Genomic DNA, 23,638 nt, shown 5'->3' on the forward strand with positions numbered 1-23,638 from the left:
CTGACTATCTGACCAAACAACAACCATGCCTCAAGGGCAGAAACAAGAGAAGATCTCTGATACGGTGAAGTCCGTTGGACTCAGCCCAAGCCAGATGGAGCACCTTGTGATGGCATATCTATGCATGGAAAAGCCCAAGGTAAGTGAACGAATGTGCGCTTGGATCTGCACGGTGTTTGAGCTCAACGCGAGTCTTCTTATTCTTGGCAGGTTGACTGGAAGAAGCTTGGCGAGTTTTGCAAGGTTACACCTTCCTCTGCTAGAACTGTCTTTACCAAGAGCCGACGATGCCTCGAGAGATGGGAGGATCAGAGAACCGCCGGGGCAGCTACCAAGGAAGCCGAAGAAACCGAGGAAGCCGGAGAAGATGAAGAAGTCGAACAAACCGAAGAAACCAAGCATGAGGAGGACGATAACGAGGACTCTGTGGAGGCTGTGGAGGCTGCACTCGCCAAGGATCCTAAGAATTAGGATGGAAGGAGATCTATCAGTGATCGGACCAAAATCACTGGTTAACATTGTAGCTTTGACCTAGGATTGATATTTTAAGGATCCTACATGTTGTGTTAAAGCTCAATCATAACGTTAGCTTCATTTGCAGTGGATAAGACAGAATTTGAAGGTCCTGAATTGGAATGGTTATAGTAGTTCTAATATAGGCGAGATAGAGAGATGTATAGTGTAGATGGGAGTTTTCGAGTCCAATTATTTCCACAAGTAAAGTGCACGTAAACATTGTTCCCTCTTCACCCAACACACCATCTTCCCCAACATCAACAGTTCACCACAACCCATATTCAGTTCCTTGCACACCACAATAAACTCCCATCTCATCAAAAAGGAACGAACCATCGTCACTCGCGTTACCAAGTGACACGATGTCGACGACCCCATCCCCCAAGAAGTCTGCCACCCCATCCCCCAAGAAGAAGTCTGGGTTATTCGGTGATTTCACAGCCGCTGAAATCAAGCTCATCATGGCCAGTGTCCTATGTATGAGTGGAAAGGTACACACGCTCTCTGTGTCATCAGCCATCGAACCATAGCCCAAACTGACTCTACTTACAATTCAACTTGACACCGAAAAGCTTGGAAAGCTAAGCAACACAAAGAGACACTCAGCAAGCAGCCGATTTCCATCCATCAAGCGCAAGCTGGAAAAGATGTTCGAGGATGAACTGAGCAACCTAGACGATGGCCAGACCAATTTGAATGCCAAGGGCAAGGGTCCAGCAACCGGCCGCGCAAAGAAGCGCCGTGACAAAGTTGTTGACCCGCAGCCTGAGCCCGAACATGACATCAAGTCCGAGGCGGAATCTGGGGAGGACACCAAGAATGCTGTGAAGGTTGAGATTGTCATTGAATCGGGGGAGAGCACGGAAAGTCTGGTGAAGGTCAAGGCCGATACCGATACCGACATCAAAATCAAGCCGGAGCCTATCGACTAAGTGATCGTGTTGTCGATGCAGGTCTCTCCAGAGGTTCGTGACTGGGGAATGCTTACTGCACTTTTTCATGGGATCCAACATATTTGAGAAATTGATTTGACAGGAGGTACATGATAGAAGGGGTGTTTATCAAGTGTATCTATCTAGTTCGCCCTTTCATGCGAGATTGGCCACAGATGTTTACCCAACAATGAAAACCTATTGCACAACATGATACAGTCACCAGCAAATGGAAATGTACATAGGCATTGTCTATGTGTGATATTGTGGTATAAATTGCCCTTGTTTTCACTTTGTCCTCCATGTTCCTTCAACAATCTCCCTTATTCTGTGCTTCCGGCGTTGATTCTTGTTCATCCAACAAAACACAAGGTTATCAGCTATCACGAACACGTTATGTTTCATTACGCTAGACTCCAGGCTCCTGGATGGATGGGTTTGAAAGGGGCTGATGTCAAGTTCCTAGTTCTTGCACACTTTTGTTATGCCACACCACCGGTTGTTACCCACTTACCCTGAATGTTAGCTTGTATCTACTAAACATCCTTCAGAAACTCGACGAAAATAAACTAGCACATATCGCACGTGTAAAACCCCGACATGCTCGAAATGCACTCAGAATCGCCAAGAGAAATGCACTCAAGTTGTTATGTGCTACTGATCCGAACATGTCTATGAGACCACAGGATGTTCCAGAAATGACCCTGGATTATCAACCGGAAAATCTTCCAAAAAACAAGAAATCAAAGATTTTGCCCAACGAGTCTGATGAAGGTAGCACAGCAGAGTCTTCTGAGTCAGAGATCGACGAAACTCAACCAAAGAGCCACCACCAGAACGCTAAGCGCAAAGACCATGTTAAACACAAGGGAAAAGGCAAGCGTATGTCTCTGGACAGCGAAGGTGAAGACAGCGAGGACAGTGAGGACAGTGAGGTCGAAGACGACGAGTCTTCTCTGGTGAACTTCAACGCTTCAAGCAAGACCCAACGCCGGAACACCAAACAAAAGGCCACGAAGCGCAACAGACACAGCAGACAAAACAGACACAAAAAGAGCTCTACAAGTCATGCAGCGAGAAAAGGAAGAGACAGTTCTTTCTACACAGGCAACAAGCCCTCATCCTCCCGCGCACGCTACCAGAACGTCGACCACAACCGGGGTGTGAAGCGTGGCAGAAAGCAAAACGTGTACCAGGATGACTCGACTGAAGAAAGTGCCGACGAGTCATCCAGCGCAGAGATGGACGCCGCTTCTTCCCGCACAAACCATGGCAAAGTCAAGCGCAAGCGACTCGGAGACCCCAATGAAGTGGCTGATAGTACTTCGGACAACGAGAGTGACATGGAGGAAGAAGTCAAACGTCGACTTACTCGAGCATGTGCCAAGTCCGCTTCGGTCAAGAACAAGTCCCAGACTGCGAATGACAAGAAACTCGACAAGACCAAAGAGCTCGCCGACTCACCGGATAAAGACCTTGTTAGGAATGCTTTGGGTGGTCTTACTTTGGGAGGGGATGCGGATGCACCGAAGACAGATGGCCGAGCTCCGCGAGGACATGCTAAATCTACTCATGTCAAGATGCCTGTCAAGACTAAATCCCAGAGTGGGAATCGCAAGAAGGTTGACAAGACCAATGAACTGGCTGAGTCACTGGATAAGGATCTCGTTGGGGGAGCTATGGATGGTTCTACTTCGGAGGGGGATGCACCGAAGACGAATGGCCGCGCCACGAAGACCACGAAAGAAAAGCACGATGAAAGGGCTGGCTCCATGCATGAGGAGAATGAGGAATCCGAGCGCGATGAAGCTGATGTCTGATGTCTGAAGTTGATTTGTTGGAGGTATGGATTATGATCAAATTGCTGGATTGTTCGACTGCGTGTTTGTGGCAATGTTCGGTTTTGTTGTGTGTTTTATTCGGCTGGCATGTTCGAAGGACAAGAAAGAAAAGAAACAGGAGGAGGCCTACTTGGATTCTAGGATGGATTTCAGGTTGATTTGAAATAAACATGCTTTGCTATGAAGATGAATACACATTCATATGGAAAGTAGACTAGATAACCGAATAGATCCAAAGACGCCCTGTGAATCAAGATATAAAACAACAGAAGAATGAAATCTGACATGAACGGCCAGCTGAAATGAAAGATAAAAGATCATAGACCCACATTATGAAGATGGACAGAAAAAAAAGAACGAAACACCACCGAACAGATATATCAATCACTAAAGCGCCTCAATTGCCTTCATCAAGACATCCAAGCCACGATCCGAGACATCGCCTGCATTCGAGTCTTCCTCTTTGACAGTGTCACGCAACGCCCAGGCCACATCACTCCACCAGCCCAGACCGACGTAGCCACCGCCCTTGCGACGCTCCAGACTCTCCTTAAGCCTGCTAGTGTGCTCCCACTGTTTGGCAGCATCCTCCGCACATTCAATGACCTTGCTTGGAATCCCGCACATGGATGCGCAGTGCATACCGAAACTACCTTCTGCAACACCCTTCTCAAGCTTGTACAGGAATGCGACGCGGCGCTCGACATCGTCGACATGGATGGCCATACGCTTGGGTGCGATCTCGGGATGGTTTTCGAATTCAGCGGCAAGCGAGTGGTAGTGGGTGGCAAAGAAGCCTAGGGCTCCGATATGGGTAGCGATGTGATGAAGTACGGCTTGAGCCACGGCGACACCGTCGTAAGAGCTAGTTCCACGGCCGAGTTCGTCAAGAATAACGAGTGAGCGCGGAGTAGCCTCGGAAAGAATCTTCTTTGTTTCGGACAGCTCGACAAAGAACGTTGACTGGGCAGCGAATATGTTGTCGTTTGCACCGAGTCGGGACATGATTCGGTCGACGGGAGTAAGTCGGGCTGACTGGCAGGGAAGGTAGCAACCGATTTGGGCCATGATGACAGCAACACAGGTCTATACTTGTTAGTAACATGACTAAAACAACGGGGGAAGCGGGTGAACACACCATTCGGAGAACAGTAGACTTTCCGGCAGCATTAGCACCGGTCAGCAAGTCAATGCTAGCATGTTCGCCACCAAGCTGGATATCATTGGGAATAAAGTCCTCAACAGACGAAAGAAGACAAGGGTGACGGAGCTCTTCAAACTCCAGGACACTTCGCTCATCCTCCACAAACACTGGTCGGCAACTCGGATGGCCGATGGCACCAGAAGCCTTTGCCAAACTGATCAGGCAGTCGAGCTGCGAGACAATTCTAACGGCAGCCAGCCATGTGCTATAATGCTCATCGAACCGGGCATGGAACCGTCCAGCAACCTCTTTAACGATCTGACTATGGGTTTCTTGGGCCTCTTGCAACTTCCGAATGAGGCTGCGGAGCTCGGGGAAGTAGTATCGCTTGACCTGCTTGGTCGCAGACATCTGGTTCCAATCCTTGGGGATGTTCTTCACCTTGATTGGAACTTCGAGTTGGTAGATTTCCTTGCCGTTATCCCGGTAGCAGATAGCAGACGACCCCAAATCTCGGCGAGCTTTCTTAAGCATGGTATCGAGATCCCTGTGGAGTTGCTCGATGATCTCCTGGGAGTTATCAAAGTCTTCTTCGACACCGGACTCAGGAACAAGAATACCATTCTCCTTTGCCTTTGGACGATCGAATGCAGTCTTCCAGTATCGAAGCAGAGAAGCAAGATCGGGCATCGCGGTTGTCAATTGACCAATAATGCTATCGCCTGAGCCGGTGTCACTTTCCTTGAGCAGACCCATGACATAATCGATCTGTTCGAATCCTTCCAAGACACGTACAAAGTCTTGAGCCTTGCAGTTGCCAGCGTGGATACGGGAAATCAGTCGTTCGAGATCCGGCATCTTTGTCAACTGGGAGGAAAACTGGTCCCGGGCAGTGGGATCGGCGTTGAGTGAATCAACTGCATCCAGTCTTGCGTTGATTTTCTTTGAATCAATTAATGGGTGGCATACCCACTGCTTGAACATGCGCTTTCCGAAGGGCGTGATGCATCGGTTGAGCAACTGGAACAGAGTGCCCTCAGACCCGCCATCGAAGGAATTGGCGAAGATCTCCATGTTGATCAAGGTCTGGCCATCCAGTACAAGACTCGTAGCCTTCTTGATAGGATCGTACCATGTAAAGTTGCCAATGGTGATCAAGTCCCGCTCAATCTTCAGCATTCGTAGATATTGAACCAAAGCACCGAATGCACACATCAGTAACTCCTTCTCGCGAGCCTGGCGCAGGGTCTCGGGCCAGGCTGTGAGATTATCATCGTCCGCCGAAACGAAGTACTCGCTTGCCTCAAGCTCGCGAATCGTGATATCAGATTCCCAGAATTCCCTACCAGGCTTCATGAAATTCCATATAGTAGTGGGTCCGGTGTTATTTTTGAGAATGCGCATGGCCTTTTGTGAAACGCAAGATTTCTCCAGCAGCAACTCCCGAGGACGGGTCTGCGCGACAAAAGTCTCGAATTTGGTCATGTCGACATCGTCCACAAACTCAGACAAGAAGAATTGACCCGTAGCAGTGTCGACAAATGAAATACCGAATGCGGGATGCTCGTCCACAATCGCTTCCTTTATCGCAACACAATATGTAGACATATCATCCTGAAGCATGGAACCCTCGACCAGTGTACCTGCAGTAAGGACACATGCAAGCTCTCGCTTAATGATCTTGTCGTCTTTGGTGGGCTTCTTGCCCTCTCTCTCACGCATTTCTTTACCCAGCGCGGATTCAGATTGGTCCACACGGGCAATCTTAAAGCCCTTGGCCACGAATTGGTTTGCCCAGTGATCTAAGCTCATCTCGGGAACACCGACCATGCGCATGTTCACTCTGTCCGTGAGCTTGAGATCGAAAAGCTGGTGACCAATAGTGGCATCGTTCTCGTAGAGCTCATAGAACTTGCCCTTCTTGAAGAAAACGACAGTATCCCAGAATTTCTGCTTGATCTCCCAGTATTGCTTCTCGAAAGGTGAGAATCTGGACCATGCGAGCGGAGGGATGTAGACAGTTCGGGGATCATAGTCAGGGTGGCCTTTAGGGTTGCCGTCAATGTCCTTGAGGTTAGCAAGCCACGAGTAGCGCTGCTCAGGCTCCTTGATATGGGCCTTTTCTTTTCTCGCGCTGGATGCTGTCTTGGAGGACGCTACGGCAGCTCTTTCCTTCCGAGGTTCGGTGTTCTCCGGATCAAACGCCCATTTCTTCGCGGTCCCGGCTGAACCTTCTCCCTCTGGGATATCAAGATCGATGTCATCGACGGGCGGGGGAGGAGCAGGGACGGAGGAAGACTTGGAGGTAGGTTTGCGCGCCGATTGTGTGGATGGTCGTTTCCGCTTGTTGGAAGATGTGGCGATCTCTTCCTCGGAGTCATCTGCAACGACGAAATCGTCAAGTTCTATATCTAGGTTAGTCGTGTACCCGCAAAACCAACCAGCAATAGAATACCATACCATCGTCCGAGTATCCTCCATCTCCTGCCTCATTGAACTCATCTTCGCTTTCTGGCTCAGTTCGTCTTCTTTTGGCTGCACGGCCAGAGACACGGCCATTGCGGTTAGGACGGAAGATAGCCTCATCGTCGTCCTCGCCCTCCGAGTCAGACTCCTTGTAGCTGACCTTCTTTTTTTCCTGTTCAAACAAAATCAGCGAAATAGATCAATTGAGCATTAAAGCGTTATCCCTACCCGACGCGAAGGCGACATGGTGGAGTCCTGTTGTGCCTCTGTGGTGGTCTAAGGAGAGAAAAGTTCAGTCAGAATGAAGGAATAACAAACAGGAGACACCAGATTAATATACCTTTAAAACACTGCCATTATCCTCTTCCTCCTCTGGTACTGGGAGATCGCTACTTGGCACAGGGCTCAAATCCTGCGCAAAACTTGAGAAGCTTCGCTTTTGGTCCTTGGGTGTGGGCTTGACAGCGCTCTCACTACGCTTCTCAGAGGCTCTCTGTGCGGGAGATGATGCGGGTTCTCGCGTCCGATTATTCGAGGGAGTCGCTGGTGAGGACTTTTGGAAGAAACCAAGAATCGACTTCTGGCTTCGCATGTTCTGGGTGCTGGGAGTTGTGCGCTTGAGCGCAGGGGACGACGCGGCGGACGGAGATGAGGCCGATGGTTTGGCCATATTATTTTTTTTTATAGAATATAAGCAAGTGAGACTAAATCCTCATACACTCTCAATTCAACATGGTAATTAGGGGAGTTGTCAGGGAATCGAATACAGACAGGGTGGAGATAAGGCGAGGATCGCGTCGACGCGTAAAGCACTTTCTCCGAGACTCGACCTATCAATTGATCGACACCCGCGACATTGTTTTTCCTCTTTACGAAGTACTTATTTATTAGTTACTTGGGTTTTATTTGTCTTCAAGGGGTGAGGATATAATATTTATAGTATTGTACAGATTGGATATTGTAGAATTACAGATCTAGTGGAGATGTACTCCGTACCTTAGTCCGACTTGGTCGTCTCTGTCGGCTCGGTGGACTCGCTGGACTCGCTGGACTCGGCGGGCTGAATCTCCTCAGTCTCCCATCCAGGAGCTGTAAGCCCTTGTGCGCGGTATTCTTCATCGGTCACAATGTGAACGGCCTTAAGCTTCCACTTGCCCAATTTGAGCATTAGGAGATTGCCATTCAAGACGAACTCCTTCGTTTTGTCCGCCTCCCACGGCCGGATAGGTGTGAAAGATAATTGGTCCGACATGGGACCACTATCACCAGGACGGCTTCCGACTTTGGCGCCGTTGTTGATGATGACTCGGTGACCCTCGCTCTTGGATGAAACAAGACCGGCCGACCACAGAATTTTGTTGAAGGGCTGGTTGAAAACAAGGGATTCTGGAAGGGTGACCTTAATATCGCCCATATTGGCCCAGTTTGTTTGGGAAGCATATGGGTTCCCAGATTGAGGAGTCTGGAACCCAGCGGTGGGAGATTGTGGGTGCCCAGTTTGAGGAGCCGATGACTTAGGAAGAGGGGTGGGCTCTGCGGTTGAGGATCGGGGACGGAAAAGCTGGCGGTGTTGGAGAGCCACGGCATCAGCTTCGGTCTTACCATGAATAAGCTCAACAAACTCAATGGCCAGCTTGTGCTGCGCAACGCGCTTAGATGGATCCTTGTTTTGCTCCTCCATGATGGTGGCGATTTCAGGCAAGGGGATAAAAGTAAACAGCTTGAGGTATTGCTCGACAACATCGTCAGGTGTGCGCACAAAGTACTGGTAAAGTTCGAATGTAGACGTCAGGTCCTTGTCAAGCCAAACGGCATTTCCAGCAGATTTGCCAAGTTTCTCGCCGGACGCAGTTGTCAGTAGCGGCGTAGTGAAACCGATCGGCCGATCTAGTTCTGACTCTAATGGGTTGCGGACTTGTTCGTTGGCGGTGTTTCGGCTGATAGACTTGACAGCCTCCATGCCAAACAGGATGTTTCCGTATTGATCAGCACCTCCGACTTGAATTTGCGTGCCCTTCTGGAAGAGTGTCCACCAATCCCAGGCCTGGAGAATAGGGTAGGAAAACTCGGCAAATGACATGCCATCGCCTTGGTTCAATCGTGTCTTGACACTAGTAGAAAAATATCAGTAAACCCGCGGTAACAATGCTATCAGACTTGTTTGAACTCACGTATCTCTGCCAAGCATAGGACCAAGTCGCATAAAAGCGCCAAGGTCTCGCAACACTTCAAGGAAAGGCATCGAGTTCCACCAAGTGTTATTGTTCTCCAATGCCCGCTTCCACATCGGGTGCCTCTCATGTCCGTGTCTCCTGCCATACTGCTCGATGCTGGAACCCAACTTCTTCAACTGCATATGCATGCTAGCCATATTTGCTTTTCGGATTGAGGAATGGACAGCATCTCGGCCCTTGAGACGCCCACTGGGATCGCCAACTCTAGAAGTAGCACCGCCGAGCTAGAGGGTGTTTGTTAGTCAGGGTATTCAATCGGGCGTGAAATTGCATAACTTACAAGGAATGTCACAGGCAAACCCCAGACGTATCCCCAGGCCAAAACCATGAAAGGAAGCATGTGTCCGACGTGCATTGAGGGGGCAGTCGGGTCAATTCCGACATATATTCCAGCCCGCTTCTCTGTGAAGACCTTATGCAACAGGTCCCGTTCGCTGCAATCCAAAGGAACCGATTAGCGAGCCGTTCAAATGTTTTCCGGCAGCGAATACCATCGATTGCATTGTATCCCGGTGCAACATACCCAACAACATCATGAATCAGACCTCGCTCCTCCAAGTGTTGCGCGAAGTTCTTCCTGTCCCCGGCCTTGATTTCTTCCGCAAACCCAGCCCACTCCTTCTTACCGTCTTTCATACGCTGAATATGCTTTTGTGTAATCCATCTCTGCTGCTGGAAGCATGTCCCAGACTGCGAAGAGGGCAATACTGGCCGAGTGCTGTTACCGCGCAGCGGAATTGCTGTTGTTGCGGCAAAACTGCGCGCTCCGCACGGGATCCGACGGCGGGTGAGAAGGCTGCGGTATGGCGCTTGGCCGAGCGATGTCGACTGTGGCCGCATTGGACCGGTTTGGGAATGCGAATATTAATAAAATGGGTCGCAATGGACTCAAGTCTAAACACAATCAATCTCCAGGGCTAGCTCCAGTTGTCCGAGATTCTTTCGATAAGTCCGGAATATTAATGATGCGGCCCTTATCTCTGACATGTTGATCGATTGCCCAATCGGGTCTGTATTAAGGGCTTAGGGCCATAGAAGTATGCAACATATAGTTATAAGATGCTGTGTTGGAACAATAGTATCTCTATGGATAAAACACGATGGTAAAGTCCAAAGACGACCAACTTGGGGTGTTACCTTAACCCACAAAAACCTGTACAGAGGCCTCGTTACTCCATCCACTGTCCAACTTCATGGATTTCCATGCCGCCAATACATCAATTGCCAGCACATTAGCATTCTCTCCACCTTGCTTCCACACTGTATTCCGTGGGATTGGCTGACCCAGAATCATGACCATGAAGTTCTGTTCAATGCTCCTGTTTTGAAGATCCGAGAAGTAGATCCCCAGAGTCCCCAAGGCTTTCAAGCTGATATCGACTCGCAAACGGCCGTTCTCAACAACAAATATATCCGAACTCACTACAGCAGCTGCGCCAGTCATCTTTCCTAAAAGGCCCAGCACAGCCACATGTGTCGGACTGACATTGTTGCCGTGGTTTCCCGTCAGCTGGAACGATCGGGTGGGATAAGAAGTGAGAATTTCCCACCCCTTTGGCTCCAGGACAACTGATACCAAGGAGTCCCGGATTGGCCGCATGCGGTGCGAGATCTTACCGCTGCTGTGTGCGCGCACGATATACTGGCCTTCGGAGTCGTCGTGAATTCCCGGGAAATCCATCAGCGAGACTATGCTCGACGCCTCCGTAGATTGAATGTTAAAAAGGCCCAAAATTCCACTTCCGGTTTTGGCCCAACCGGTGTAGCTTCCGACGCGCAGAACATGTCCTTCGTTGTAGTCGTGGTATATGTCTATGGTGCGTCCGATGACACTAGGACGCAAGATCACCGTGATTCCTTTTACGGTAGGTGCAGTCATCTGATCGAGCAGGGTCAGGTCATGTTTTCCCGGTTCATCAGTGATATAGATTGGTCCTCCAGATACACATCGTGCTGCCGCGTGGAATGATGCGTATGCGTGACTTGTCTGGAACATATCCCAGTCTGGCAATACGTTCAGATATCGGGTAAGTAGTGCATTGTGAGCATTGCAGAATACATGCCACGGATGCGAAGGAACAACATCTGGAAAGAAGTCGTCGGAGTTTCGCAACGGAAGTGTCGGTTTGTTGGTGGGCATTTGTGAATGGAAAATTATTTGAGGGGTCATTGACCCGCATGATATTGACCGAGTACTAAAGTGTTGGAGTGACGCGATAGACAATGCATCTTGATAAGAAGTCATGAATCTTCGGCGGTCCGCTGGATCCTCGAGGAGATCGAGGAAGAATTGTGCATCGGTCTTGACTGAGTCGATACCGGCAGATGTAAGGTAGCTATAGAACTCGTCATAGAACAATTTAATATCATCGGGGTCAATGGCAAGGATTGTTCCATCTGGAAGATTCTCCGCCATGGGCCCATTAGCGGCGGGATCTTTGATCTTCACTTGCTTTGTTTTGAATCTTTGAGCCAGATCTCCATCTGGTGAAATACCCCCCCAGTAACCCAGCAAGGCGTGCCAGACCGCAACATGTTCAATATTGGGATGTGCTTGGCGAATACCTTCCACGGTATGCTTCAATCCTTTGGGAAATCCTTTGGAATGTGCCTCAAACTGCTTCCAGCCTTGGCTGAACTGAGACCCCCTTCATTATCGTTTGTCTGCCAGCCATCATCGATAATAAGATTGACGATATTGATCCCATTCGCCTTCAATGAGTCCAAGGCATTCAAGATCTTCTCCTCGCTGAGGTCCTGTCCCAGTCCATTCCAAGTACAATATGTGAGACCGTCAAACCACTCAGAAAGCCACTGTACACTTGGGTCTTTCTCGACAAGAACCATATCATCACCAGGGGGAGACAATGGGACCGAATCTTCCAAATCCAGATGAGCCGCATCCGCAAATGGCCTGACCACTTTCCGTGCCTCATAAACTACTGCTGACATGGCAACTTCGAAATTCTCTGCGGTGCTGACAAGCACTTCGAAATTCGATGGTTCTGAATCGTCACTCCTTGCGGAGATCACAACCTCGCCGTTCTCGCCTGACTGGAACACGGTCAAAACATCGTTGACTCCGGAAACAGCCAGTAGAACAAGATTCACGCCATCTTCGCGCAGAAAAGAGCAAAGTATTGCGTCCTCGGTAAGTCGGAAGCTTTCCTTGCCATGTCTAGGACCCAGCCATGGGCTCGAAACACGTACTAGTGATAGATACCTCACCACCGACGAAGGGGTGCCAAGCGCAAGTCGTTTGATGCTTGAGGATCCATTTTGAGCACCGTCTATATCACCCAAAATTGCCCAGAGGACCGATCCAGGAGCCTCACTACGCCGTGACTCAATTTGCAAGTCATCATGAAGATTATCAATGTACTTCGCCAGTTGCTCTCTAGGAGCGCGTGCGGCAACATCAGTGCACACAGCCTTGTCCAGATCGGAATGGCGTGCGCTATATACAATTTCACCGTCAGCGACGGGATGTTTTTGATTAGCCCACTGCCATTCCGTATCTGGTCCAGTTCGGAACCGGACAGTGAACTGGGCATGACCTCCCGCGGCCGGCAGGGATATCTCTTCTGAAAATACATAGCGATGGTAGTGGTAGTCGCTATCACTTCCGGTCAAAAGAGCTGCATGATCTGTGTCACGTTTCTTCAATGGCAGAGATTCCCACTCGGGCCTAGTGATGTTATGCCAGATCTGCGCTTCCCATGATTGTGTGGGGAGTGAGCTGCTGGACTCGATGGTAACCGTGAAACGCAGCTTCGGTTAAGTTAGTATGTTTTTGCATCCTAGCTTCAATAAATGTAGGAAAATATTGTTGGCAACATCAGAGATGATGATATTGAGAGACTCACCGCATCTTCTTCAGATCGTAATGCCTTCGGTGCCGGTTGGATACAAGTGATTTGTCCCAGCGGGGGATAGGATGTCACCCGTGCAAACATAGACATTTGAGCTGCACTAATAAATAATGCTTGTGGCTGTCGAGCGCTTTGGCTGGGGCCCTGAATCGGGAAGGTTGAGGTATCTCTATTGTTGACCTGCATTGAAGAAAGGTAGGATGTTGGATCAAGTGTCTCGCCCGTCAGTGGAAAATAAATAATAAAAGAAAAGTGTATTTATGAGGTAACTCAGAGGAGACTATAGAAAACGTGTATGCTTGAGTGTACCAGAGAGAATGAATCTTGCAGTGCAGGTGGTCGGTTTTAACTCCTGGGGGGGAAGTGGCGGGGAAGTGACCTGGGCAGTTGCCTGTCTACCAACCAGAATGAGCCCTCACCTCAACACCAAACATCAACATATCACGAACTACCAGTTGCTATAGTCGACTTTGTACATTCTTAACAACTACGGAGACACTTCAGAAAAATGCTTAACATAGACTCCCTGGGACAGTTTTGAAAATGGCAGGCCCCACTATCAAACCTTGAATCATGGTTTATTCAAGAGATTTATAGATTCAAAGGACGAAGGATAAAAAAAGAGGATAAACGCGAGAACTACCAGACGAAGCGGAACAGTCCAGGTAGTGGAAGATCTTCGGCACTTCCCTCGTAGTAGACAGGTGCAACCTGTTACCACTAGGCCTGCTGTTGGAGACACTAGTATTAGGTTGCACTTCCTTTTAACTTGCAATTTCCAAATTTGGAAGGCAATCCCAACATACACCAGTAAGACTTATTTTACATTGACAATGCTTCCTAGCCTCTTGCCATCCAATTGCTTAGTTGATCTTGATAGCCAACTTGCCAAAATGCTTCTGGGCCCACTGAATTCCAATATGTTAGCATGCAATCCCTTTTTCTCTGATAAAAATCAACTTACCATATAATGATAGGCTTCCCGTGCCTCCTCAAGGCTGAACACCTTCTCATCCACCACAGGGTGGATATCATTGGCCTCAATGGCTCGGATCATATCCCTCATGAGAGCTTTGCTGCCAACATAAACACCACGCACAGTGCAGATATGAGTCAATGTCTCCAGAACAGTCGGCTGTGTCTTCGGGTCGACACCTCCAAGGAACCCAATAACACTGATGACACCCTCGAACTTGACGCACTTGAAGCTCTGCTGGAGCGTTCCGCTACCGCCCACCTCGATAATGTGGTCCACACCAGCTTCGTCAGGAGTTAGCTTGCGAGCAACCTCACCCCAGTTGGGCTCAGTCTTGTAGTTAATAACGTGATCAGCACCGAGCTTCTTGAGCCTCTCAGCCTTCTCTGCAGAAGAGGTTGTCGCAATAACTATCGCGCCAGCAGCTTTGGCGAACTATAAGGCTGTGTTAGCCGAGTCCATTCTAATGGAGTAGATATGAGCTTGGTACTAACCTGCAAGCCAAACATACTGACACCACCAGTTCCTTGCACGAGAACGACCTGGCCGGGCTTCAGAGGCTTCAGGCCATATAGTGCATTCCAGCTGGTAAGCGCTGCGCACGATAGGGTGCTGGCTTCGAGGGCATCGAGGTTTCTTGGCGCCTTGACAAGACCCCGTTCATTGAATACGCCATATTCGCGCAGCGTACCGTCAATCACACCACCTAGGCCAGTACCCGCTGCGAGTGTGTCAATATCGCCGTATTGGTGGCCCTGATTGAAGAGAGTGGCAACGTGGTCGCCCTTTCTGAATTCAACAACCTTGGATCCCACTTCAATAACTTCACCGGCGCCATCGGAACCTGGCACCACGGGAAGACTCAGAGCAAATGGATAGTGGCCCTGTGGGAAAGAGGTTAGAGGTCGGTTATGGCAAAGAAATCATCTTGCGCAGACAATTCAATCAAGATTGAAAATGTCGGGTTTTCTCTTGCAAGGCCATACCTTAGGAATAACCAGGTCGCGATAATTCAGTGACGCAGCTTGGAGCTTCACCAAAACTTCATTTTCGCCGACCTTCGGAACAGCAGCGTCCTTGTAAACAAGGCCGTCAAAGTCGTGTTCCTTATCTTCAACGACCCATTGCTTCATAGTAGAGGGAGACATTTTACAGTATAAGATAGATCACTATACGACAAAAGAGTGTACAAGTAGGACAAAATAATTTATGGTGGGGTTGAGGGGACCTTATATAAAAACTACTGACGTATTTGACGAATGTCTGTTTTGGGCGAAAGATCCACCCGGCCCCGGGGCGACGGAAGGATTATTAAGGATTATTAAGGATTATCAAGACGGATTATTAACCTTGGAAGGAGGCCTATCCACCTAGGTAGGTAAGTAAGTCGTTGCTTGATTGTCTTTGAGGATCTAGCTTCAATTGTATCGAGAAGAATCAAATTAAAGATATATTGATATATTAAGGTTCTACGATATATATTTGTCAAGTTGTCAGAGAAATGCGTATTTCCGTGAAAAGGAAAGCCAAGAGGGCCATTCTGAGCTTTAGACGGAATCAAAAGATACAAAGCGAGAAACAAGAAGAGGAAGAAGTGGAAGGGGAAGGGGAAGAAGGTTTGATATTGGAGAAGCGCAAGCACAGCGTATACTTCCCGCGGTCAAAGTCCGGGGTCGCCGGCCCTTCGCCCACAACACTCCTTAGCTATGAACCCAAAACCCTTACATTCAAACTACACTTAATCGACTTTCGCCTTACCACACATCCTCTCAAATATCATTGAATTAGCCATGCCATCTGTGAAAGAAGGCCGAGTCACCAAATCAAAAGCCAAGAGACCGCGAACCACAACCCGACGCGTCTCCAACAAAAGTGAGTAACTTCCACTATGGCAAGCTAGTTCAGCCCCCAAACCTGTTTTATTGATCTACATGATTCGATGACATTCAATTAATGACGCGTGCTAAATAACCCCTCAGTGCCACTGGTCGAACAGACCAACGCACTATCCATTGACGACTTCATCGCTCAATACGTGACTCCACAAACACAAGTGGGAGATGCAGCCAAAAAGGATGCAACTGATCAACAAACTCCATCCCAAGATCAGCAACAGCAGGATATGACCCCCACACCACACGTGGACGTCTACTCCGCGGCAACAATCTCCACCGCTGATCTGGAAGCATGTCTGGATCTAATCGAGCAAACCTCGAGCGAAGCCTACAGCGCGTCGCCCACAGGCTGGTCGCGTACCAAGAAGCGGAAAGAGATGAAGTTGCCCGACATGAAGTATTTGATTCTGCGGGATACGCTGAACAATTCCAGTGATTCTAGCGGGCAAGTTCCTGGAGAGGAGCAGAGTGATATTAATGACAACAATCCTTCGTCTTCACCTCCCCAGGAAAGCGACGAGTCTATTCCATCGTCTGGCACCGGTTCTCCAAATGTGCTCGGCTTTTTATCATTTATGGTTACCTACGAGGATGGAAAGGAGGTTCTTTACTGCTACGAGATCCACTTGTCGCTGGCGGCTCGGGGACGGGGTGTCGGGAGATTGCTTATGGGCCAGATGGAGGGAATCGGTCGTGCTGTCGGCTTGGAGAAGACTATGCTGACGGTTTTTAAGTCGAATGAGATTGCTCGGCGGTTCTATGACCGGCTTGGGTATGAGGTTGATGAGTACTCGCCCCGACCGCGTATGCTGCGCAATGGAACTATTAAAGATGTGGACTACTTTATCTTGTCGAAGGTGTTGAAATTATGATAGCTGGATATCGCTTTGTTAAGGGGTTGAATGCTAATGGTTGATATGAAGTGCAAAAGTTAATATACATCACACCTGTCGCACCTCTTCGCCCACCCGATCCGGACGTTCTTGCTCCCACTCGTCTCTGAGAGCGGCGAAGACGGTGTCAGCTAACAGGATGGAGAGACCCAAACTCCAAACCAGAGTAATGGCGTAGAAGAAATTGGCATTTCCGGATCCTGCGTAGATCCAAAGGTGGTAGAAAGCCGGGCCGAGGAGGCTGGAGTACAAGATTGCGGAGCCCGCAAAGAAGGTATACCGCATCACTGTACAAAGTTAGATTCTGAAATATATACTCAATGCTTGGGAATACTCACATGGGAACAGGTGGCGATATAATGGCAGCAACGCGAAGAACAGCGACGCATCTGAGATGCTAGGGTATGGCTTGAAGATGGCGAAGACACCCAAGAGCGAGGTAATGACGAACAGAGGTTGGCTGCGGAATCGAGCTGTGAGGCCCCCGACATAGCTGGCCAAGTGAAGCCAGAAAACGCCGAGGAAGAACTCTCGGAATGAGTCGAACATCTCAATGAAAAAATACCACCACAGCCCCACATTGGGGGTCAAGTCTGGCACTAACAGATGGAAACCATATGTTGCCGAAACAAACTCCCAGAAGTTGCCGGTGATCAGACAGGAGAGGCCAAGCAGGCCCGCCACACTGGCCAGTAGTAGGGCAGCATGTTGAACAATAAAAGATCCAACATTGGGTGGGCTTAGTCCCTCCAAGCGTCGGTCATAGCATAGTAGGACCAACGGGATAAAGAGCAGCGCTGGGTATAGAGACAGATATGAAGCGAACCCCAGGGCTAGCATTGCATTGATGCTATTTCCACCGACTGCATTGGAAACAGCGAAGAGGATCCCTGATGTCGTAAATACGCTGGTTGATCGCGCTAAACATGTCGCGATTGTAAGGGGGTTAAACAAAAACCTATTCAGTGGTAAGCATGTGAACACATATGATTGGACAGGCCAAAAGATGCATACCATGCTGCAACGGACACTCCATCCCATCGGACATGTTTTCGGACCGCTGAGTGTAGTCTCGATTTAACCGATTGGCCCGACGCAGAAATGGTTAACAATGCGTGTGCGTTCAAGAGGTCGACAATGAAGTAGAAAATTGCGGTTGGTAAAGGCGAGCTCTTTGCATCCGGGAGTAGTGCGAACAGAGGTAATAGGAGCGGCGCCTAGATCATCGGATCGAATTGTCAATTCAAGGAACGGAGTCGGAGGGATCTAGATCCACGAACCTGGTGGAAGACGCCACCGTCATAAGGCGACACATTTCTTGTGTACAAGAATAGACCCTCTTGCACTACATATAATTAGCTTAGAGAATGCGGAGTCAATAGTCGGAGACACGTACGGCGTTTGAAGCTATTGACTGGGGTGGAAACTTCGACTCGCCCCGTTAACAAGTCAGGTAATGAAGGAAAAAGACAGGTAAGAAGTAGACGCAGCACAAAAGCTGCGCCGAACACAACAATCTTCCGTCGGTCTACAGCCATGACGGAGTGAGGGTTTAGTTGTTTGATTTCCAGCTGGTCCCTATGGACCCAGGGCTCTCTCTCCGCCTTCAGGCACGGACCACTTCTGTTGCGGTAAGAAAAAAAAGTTATCGAGAAATTTTCTTCTTCTTATCAGCAGCCGTTTGGATCATTTGACAACCATTTTTCATCATGGGTAAAGTTAAGAAGAAGGGTATGTTGAAATGAACCGGAAATTTCAATTGAATTTACTGACACTTCTTTCAGGTACCTCTGGCGCAGCCAAGAACTACATTACCAGAACCCAGGCCGTGCGCAAACTTCAGATCTCTCTGCCAGATTTCCGCCGACTATGCATCTTCAAGGGTAAATTACCTCTTCTATGGGTATTCCATATGAATCGCAAGACTAACATGATATCCGATATCAGGTATCTACCCTCGCGAGCCCCGTAGTAAGAAGAAGGCCTCTAAGACGTCTACGCCCAACACCACCTTCTACTACACCAAGGACATCCAGTATCTGCTACACGAGCCCCTGCTCAACAAGTTCCGTGACCAGAAGTCACTTGCAAAGAAGATCGCCCGCTCTCTCGGCCGTGGAGAAGTCAGCGATGCCTCCCGTTTAGAAAAGAACAACGCCCCGAGACTCACCTTGGACCATGTCATTAAAGAGCGCTACCCGACCTTTATCGATGCCCTCCGTGATCTCGACGACGCTCTGTCTCTTCTCTTCCTCTTCGCTACCCTTCCCTCCACCGACCATGTTCCTTCTAAGACCGTTGCGCTCTGCCAGCGCCTTTGCCATGAGTTCCAGCACTACCTGATCATGACCAACTCTCTGCGCAGATCCTTCCTTTCAATTAAGGGTATCTACTACCAGGCTACGATTCAGGGCCAAGACATTATGTGGCTCGTGCCATACCGTTTCGTCCAGCGTGTCAATGGCGACGTCGATTACCGTATCATGGCTACCTTTGTCGAGTTTTACACTACCCTTTTGGGCTTCGTTAACTTCCGCCTGTACTCCTCAATCGGATTGAGATACCCCCCTAAATTCGATACCCGCAGTGATGAAAATGGTGCCGAGTTGGCAGCTTTCACTCTTGAGGGCCGCACGGTGGGTGAGGTGCCCAAGGCTCTTGAGGCTAGCAAGGCTCAGAGCAACGGCAACTCCAACAAGGAAGTTTCCAAGGAACTTCAAGCCAAGGTTGATAAGGTGATTAAGAAGGCCGGTTTGGAACAGAGCACGGACGAGGAGATGGTCGACACTACCGACGAGGCAACCGATGCCATCGACCACTTCGAGCCCGCCGCTCCCGAAGCCGACACCCTCCCCCAGCCCGCGATGAGCGGCAACGAGGCCGGTGCACTCTTCGCCCCCTTCGTGTTCTACATTTCCCGTGAAGCCCCCAAGGCTCCCCTCGAGTTCATTCTCCGCTCATTCGGCTGCAAGCGCGTTGGATGGGCCTCCGTTCTGGGCGATGGAGCCTTCACCCACGACGAGACCGACCCTCGCATCACTCACCAAATTGTCGATCGTCCCCAACTTCCCCAGGAGTCTCTTCCCGCCATTCCCGCTGCCGATGAGAACGCCGTTCAGAAGGTCCAGCCTGGATCCCGCATTCCTGGCCGTACCTACGTCCAGCCCCAGTGGGTCTGGGACTGCATTAACGAGGGCAAGCTCCTCCGAGCTGATCTCTACGCACCCGGTACCACTCTCCCACCCCACTTGAGCCCTTGGGTCAAGGCCACTCGTGGCGCTTACGACCCCCGCGCCACACTCGCCGATCAGGAGGATGAGGATGAGGCCGAGATTGCCGCCGAGGCCTCTGATAGCGACGAGGAGATGGAGGACGAGCCCGCGGTTGACGCCAAGCCTGCTACTGCCGAAGAGTCTGACGAGGAGTCTGTCGACGGAGGCATGGATGTCGCCGGTACTGACGACGACGAGAGCGATGAAGAGTCCGAGGAGGAAGTCGAAGACTTCGGTGGCTTTGATGAGGAAGCCGCATCCGAGTCCGAAGACGACGACGAGGCTGCCCGCACTCAGCACCAGAAGGAGCTCGAGGCCGAAGCCGCTGGTCTGCCTTTCACCGCTAACGCCGCCGCTGATGAAGCTGCCAAGAAGAAGAACTCCAAGTCCAAGAAGGTTGCCGCCAAGAAGCGCAGCGAGGACGAGGAGCTCGAGAGACAGAAGATGATGATGAGCCGGAAGAAGCGCAAGCTGCTTGAGAAGATGATGTACTCTAACAAGAAGACTGCCGATGAGTCCGCCAAGCTCCGCTCCAAGAGACGCAAGTTTGAGAAGGGCGAGAAGGACGAGAAGAACTAAAGCTCGGATCATTTGTGCATGTTAGATAGTGCTTTTGCCGGGCGTTGCGGTTTGGATATGTCCCCTGTATAGGCACCTCAAAAATTTGTGAAGTTTTAATGCTATTTATGGGGTAACACCCCAGTTATATGTATAACTTTTGTTCTCTGCCATCTTTGATACCCCGTGTAGTTCAACTGGTCAACCTATCGCTAGGCGTAGGATATTGGCGTGCGCCTTGCCCATGTTTTCAATGGCGTTCTGTGCATCCACGTGAACACGCGCGACCCATCAGTCAGATTTGTGACTTGGGCAAGATCATCACGAAGCACTCAGAGCTACACAACATACCCAAAGTGTTCGGGCCCCTCCCGAGGACATCTTATTGGTGAGTCATCCCTCGGGTCACATCCGAGGTCTCACGTACATTTGCTGATGTTTTCACTTTGGGATACGTCAAGTAGTATCAGCACACGCAAGCTATAAACAAACCAATCAACCATGGCATCAAACAAACCCCAAGTTGTGGGATGGATAGGTACGGCAAGGAAGAACAATCACATCGGGCTTCACGTTTCTAATTCCCCCTAGGACTCGGGAGTATGGGACTTGCAATGGCGCAAAATGTCCAAAGATTTCTCCAACGGGATATGAAATCACAATTAAGATTCTGGAATCGGACGGCGTCTCGCGGCGCACCACTTGAATCACTTGGGGGCATTGGATGCGAGTCTATTGCCCAACTTGTCGCTGACTGCGACTTGATATTCATATCTGTGAGTATATGAATCGGCATTCACAAATCCCCGCAGATCTAGCATGTGCCTTTATCACTAACATTGAGCAACAGACCAGTGATGATACAGCTCTGAATGCTATTATTGACCAAATATTAGCTGTCAAAGATATCGATGGCAAGTTGTTTGTGGATACTACCACCGTCCATCCTAATACGAGCAGGGATACAAATGAAAAACTAAAGAAACTAAATGCATCCTTCGTTGCTGGTAAGTAAAACCCACCTCCGTCATGTTTTGTGGTTTTCTCATGGACTACACCAGCACCTGTCTTCGGAGCCACCCCAGCCGCAGAAAGTGGTACAGTGTTGATGGCGATGGCTGGCCCAAGTCAAGCCATTGATCAAATTGCACGTTTCGGAAAAGGTGTCATTGCCCGGGATGTGATGATTGTCTCGGATCAGCCCGAGAAAGCCACTCTTCTCAAAACTTTGGGGTGAGATTGTAACCAATATAAGATATGATAGGTAGTTGTCTGACTGACACTATTTAGCAATTTTCTCGTCGCAGGCACAATGGAGATCGTGGGAGAAGCCCAGATGCTAGCAGAGAAAAGCGATCTCGGCACTGACATGCTTGAAAAGTTGCTTGAGCTGAATTTTGGAGGTTTGATGCATTCCAGCTCTAGGCGCATGACGCAGGGCGTTTACCTGCCAGAGGAAGGTATGAATATGGCGTCAATTGAGAAAATCGATTTGTTCTTCTTTTGCTGATCATATAATTTAGGTCAAGCCCCTTGGTCCAACCTCAATCTCGGTATTAAGGATGTTCAGCATGGCATCAGTTGCGCCGAAAATATCGGTTCGAGATTAAAAGTCGCCGAGGTGGCACTGGATCATATGGTACGGGCGAGGGACTTCTCGGATGCGCATGGCGGCCGGCCTTTGGATTCATCGTCTGGGTACGGTGTCATACGTCAGGATTCTGGGCTTGACTTTGAAAATACCTTTGTGAAGGAACGTGACGCCAGGAAGAAAGATGAATAGTATATTTCGGCATACGCAGTCAGGAGTCCCGGGGTGGTGAGAACACTTACAACAGCTCTCGGGATCACTTCCAAGCTTAGAATATTTTGGATTATAAGTGACTGAGTATGTAGGTGTTACACGCCTTAAGCTATCTTCATAACACTGGCTTTACTCCATCACTGCTTCGGATAGAGGCTAGTGCATAGCCTATTTACCATCCTTCTGTGGCTTCTTATTCCTTTGAAGGGTATCTTCTAATTAGTCAAAGATCATCTCTCAGAAGAGGTTCACCGATGTAGTTACTCTAGGCTCGCGGCCGATATTTCCCAAGTTGAAGATAGGTCCGATTAAGCTCCCGAGGCCGAATATGAGCCTCGAGGCCCCGTACTCTTATACCGATCATTAGATTCCAGAACGGAAATGAGAATATTCATGAGATTTATACTCATCGTTCTATTTACTTCAGTCACTCTATTGTATCTCTCAATTTGGTCACGAAATCACCATCCAACCGTCGCCGAAATGTCTTTCCGTTTACATCTCATCCGACATTCAGAGGGAACCCACAATCCCAGTCACGACATAACCATTCTCGACCCTCCGTTGACAAAAAAAAGGAATACAAGAATGTCTAAAACTCTGTCAAGACTTTCCGTTCAAGGAAAGTGTTGGCCTGGTGATGACATCTTCACTCCGACGCACTCTTCAAACAGCGCTTCTAGGCTTCCAGCAAAGCATCGATGCGAAATATTACGTACAAGGCTCCAGGGCAGGAGTTAGAAATGGCGCGTGTCTTTTGCTAGAACCAAATTCACAGGCACACTCCGCCTGGCCATGTGATTCTAGCTCAGATATTGCGATTTTACGTTCGGAGTTTTACGATCTCCCATGGGAAATGTTGGATTTGGATCCTATATTCCCAGCAAAGGAGGGACTTTATACCAGTGATACCGAGAACTTGGAGTTGCGCGGAGTACGAATCCGAAGTCGATTGGAGCAGAAATTCAAAGAACTCAAGGACAGCGGAAGACCTGATATTGTCGTTGTCACACATAGCGGGTTTTTGGGATTCGTCATCGACCAGGAGAAAACAGAAGTTGGACAGGCAAAGTGGAAGAGTTTTATTGTTATAATTAGATAGAGCTGAAAGTCTATATTAATATGGGAATACCATCATTACTTTCTTCACATATATATATATATATATATATCTCTCTCTCTTTCTACTAATCTCTCGTGCACATGCAACTATTCATGTAGATTAAGGTTACGCC

General features: G+C 49.2%; 12 protein-coding genes across 12 annotated transcripts; 7 read left to right on the top strand and 5 right to left on the bottom strand.

Moving 5' to 3' along the window:
• Positions 1-25: 25 nt before the first annotated feature.
• N7516_011340 (uncharacterized protein) lies at positions 26-471 on the top strand (the record flags this gene model as incomplete). Its single annotated transcript, XM_057224058.1, has 2 exons — positions 26-139; positions 211-471. 2 exons carry the CDS (start codon positions 26-28, stop codon positions 469-471), a joined length of 375 nt encoding a protein of 124 aa, XP_057069198.1.
• Positions 472-878: 407 nt separating this feature from the next.
• On the top strand, positions 879-1,448 carry N7516_011341 (uncharacterized protein; the record flags this gene model as incomplete). The annotated part of the gene is made up of 2 exons (XM_057224059.1): positions 879-1,007; positions 1,047-1,448. The coding sequence occupies 2 exons, from the start codon at positions 879-881 to the stop codon at positions 1,446-1,448; spliced, it is 531 nt and encodes a 176-aa protein (XP_057069199.1).
• Positions 1,449-2,116: 668 nt separating this feature from the next.
• Positions 2,117-3,268, top strand: N7516_011342 (uncharacterized protein; the record flags this gene model as incomplete). The annotated part of the gene is made up of 1 exon (XM_057224060.1): positions 2,117-3,268. One exon carries the CDS (start codon positions 2,117-2,119, stop codon positions 3,266-3,268), a length of 1,152 nt encoding a protein of 383 aa, XP_057069200.1.
• Positions 3,269-3,676: 408 nt separating this feature from the next.
• Positions 3,677-7,569, bottom strand: N7516_011343 (mismatch repair ATPase MSH6; the record flags this gene model as incomplete). The annotated part of the gene is made up of 5 exons (XM_057224061.1): positions 3,677-4,375; positions 4,428-6,838; positions 6,894-7,071; positions 7,128-7,175; positions 7,240-7,569. 5 exons carry the CDS (start codon positions 7,567-7,569, stop codon positions 3,677-3,679), a joined length of 3,666 nt encoding a protein of 1,221 aa, XP_057069201.1.
• Positions 7,570-7,896: 327 nt separating this feature from the next.
• Positions 7,897-9,973, bottom strand: N7516_011344 (tyrosine--tRNA ligase MSY1; the record flags this gene model as incomplete). The annotated part of the gene is made up of 4 exons (XM_057224062.1): positions 7,897-9,010; positions 9,071-9,357; positions 9,414-9,567; positions 9,657-9,973. 4 exons carry the CDS (start codon positions 9,971-9,973, stop codon positions 7,897-7,899), a joined length of 1,872 nt encoding a protein of 623 aa, XP_057069202.1.
• Positions 9,974-10,271: 298 nt separating this feature from the next.
• Positions 10,272-13,191, bottom strand: N7516_011345 (putative raffinose synthase protein Sip1; the record flags this gene model as incomplete). Its single annotated transcript, XM_057224063.1, has 3 exons — positions 10,272-11,719; positions 11,752-12,904; positions 13,000-13,191. The coding sequence occupies 3 exons, from the start codon at positions 13,189-13,191 to the stop codon at positions 10,272-10,274; spliced, it is 2,793 nt and encodes a 930-aa protein (XP_057069203.1).
• A 677-nt stretch (positions 13,192-13,868) lies between these two features.
• N7516_011346 (zinc-dependent alcohol dehydrogenase family protein) lies at positions 13,869-15,129 on the bottom strand (the record flags this gene model as incomplete). Its single annotated transcript, XM_057224064.1, has 4 exons — positions 13,869-13,913; positions 13,970-14,416; positions 14,476-14,865; positions 14,968-15,129. 4 exons carry the CDS (start codon positions 15,127-15,129, stop codon positions 13,869-13,871), a joined length of 1,044 nt encoding a protein of 347 aa, XP_057069204.1.
• A 642-nt stretch (positions 15,130-15,771) lies between these two features.
• N7516_011347 (N-terminal L-serine N(alpha)-acetyltransferase NAT4) lies at positions 15,772-16,748 on the top strand (the record flags this gene model as incomplete). The annotated part of the gene is made up of 2 exons (XM_057224065.1): positions 15,772-15,853; positions 15,961-16,748. 2 exons carry the CDS (start codon positions 15,772-15,774, stop codon positions 16,746-16,748), a joined length of 870 nt encoding a protein of 289 aa, XP_057069205.1.
• Positions 16,749-16,817: 69 nt separating this feature from the next.
• N7516_011348 (GPI-anchored transamidase subunit GAB1) lies at positions 16,818-18,307 on the bottom strand (the record flags this gene model as incomplete). Its single annotated transcript, XM_057224066.1, has 5 exons — positions 16,818-17,056; positions 17,108-17,727; positions 17,784-17,986; positions 18,050-18,114; positions 18,166-18,307. The coding sequence occupies 5 exons, from the start codon at positions 18,305-18,307 to the stop codon at positions 16,818-16,820; spliced, it is 1,269 nt and encodes a 422-aa protein (XP_057069206.1).
• A 142-nt stretch (positions 18,308-18,449) lies between these two features.
• On the top strand, positions 18,450-20,620 carry nop7 (mRNA-binding ribosome synthesis protein NOP7; the record flags this gene model as incomplete). Its single annotated transcript, XM_057224067.1, has 3 exons — positions 18,450-18,500; positions 18,554-18,652; positions 18,717-20,620. The coding sequence occupies exons 1-3, from the start codon at positions 18,479-18,481 to the stop codon at positions 20,618-20,620; spliced, it is 2,025 nt and encodes a 674-aa protein (XP_057069207.1). The 5' UTR covers positions 18,450-18,478.
• A 480-nt stretch (positions 20,621-21,100) lies between these two features.
• On the top strand, positions 21,101-22,382 carry N7516_011350 (NAD(P)-dependent oxidoreductase; the record flags this gene model as incomplete). Its single annotated transcript, XM_057224068.1, has 6 exons — positions 21,101-21,137; positions 21,191-21,375; positions 21,450-21,606; positions 21,661-21,832; positions 21,890-22,059; positions 22,123-22,382. 6 exons carry the CDS (start codon positions 21,101-21,103, stop codon positions 22,380-22,382), a joined length of 981 nt encoding a protein of 326 aa, XP_057069208.1.
• Positions 22,383-23,259: 877 nt separating this feature from the next.
• N7516_011351 (uncharacterized protein) lies at positions 23,260-23,505 on the top strand (the record flags this gene model as incomplete). Its single annotated transcript, XM_057224069.1, has 1 exon — positions 23,260-23,505. One exon carries the CDS (start codon positions 23,260-23,262, stop codon positions 23,503-23,505), a length of 246 nt encoding a protein of 81 aa, XP_057069209.1.
• Positions 23,506-23,638: the final 133 nt, after the last annotated feature.

The sequence above is a fragment of the Penicillium verrucosum genome, assembly GCF_028828655.1.
Source record: "Penicillium verrucosum strain IBT 35672 chromosome Unknown utg000005l_segment0_segment0, whole genome shotgun sequence".
NCBI lineage: Eukaryota > Fungi > Ascomycota > Eurotiomycetes > Eurotiales > Aspergillaceae > Penicillium > Penicillium verrucosum.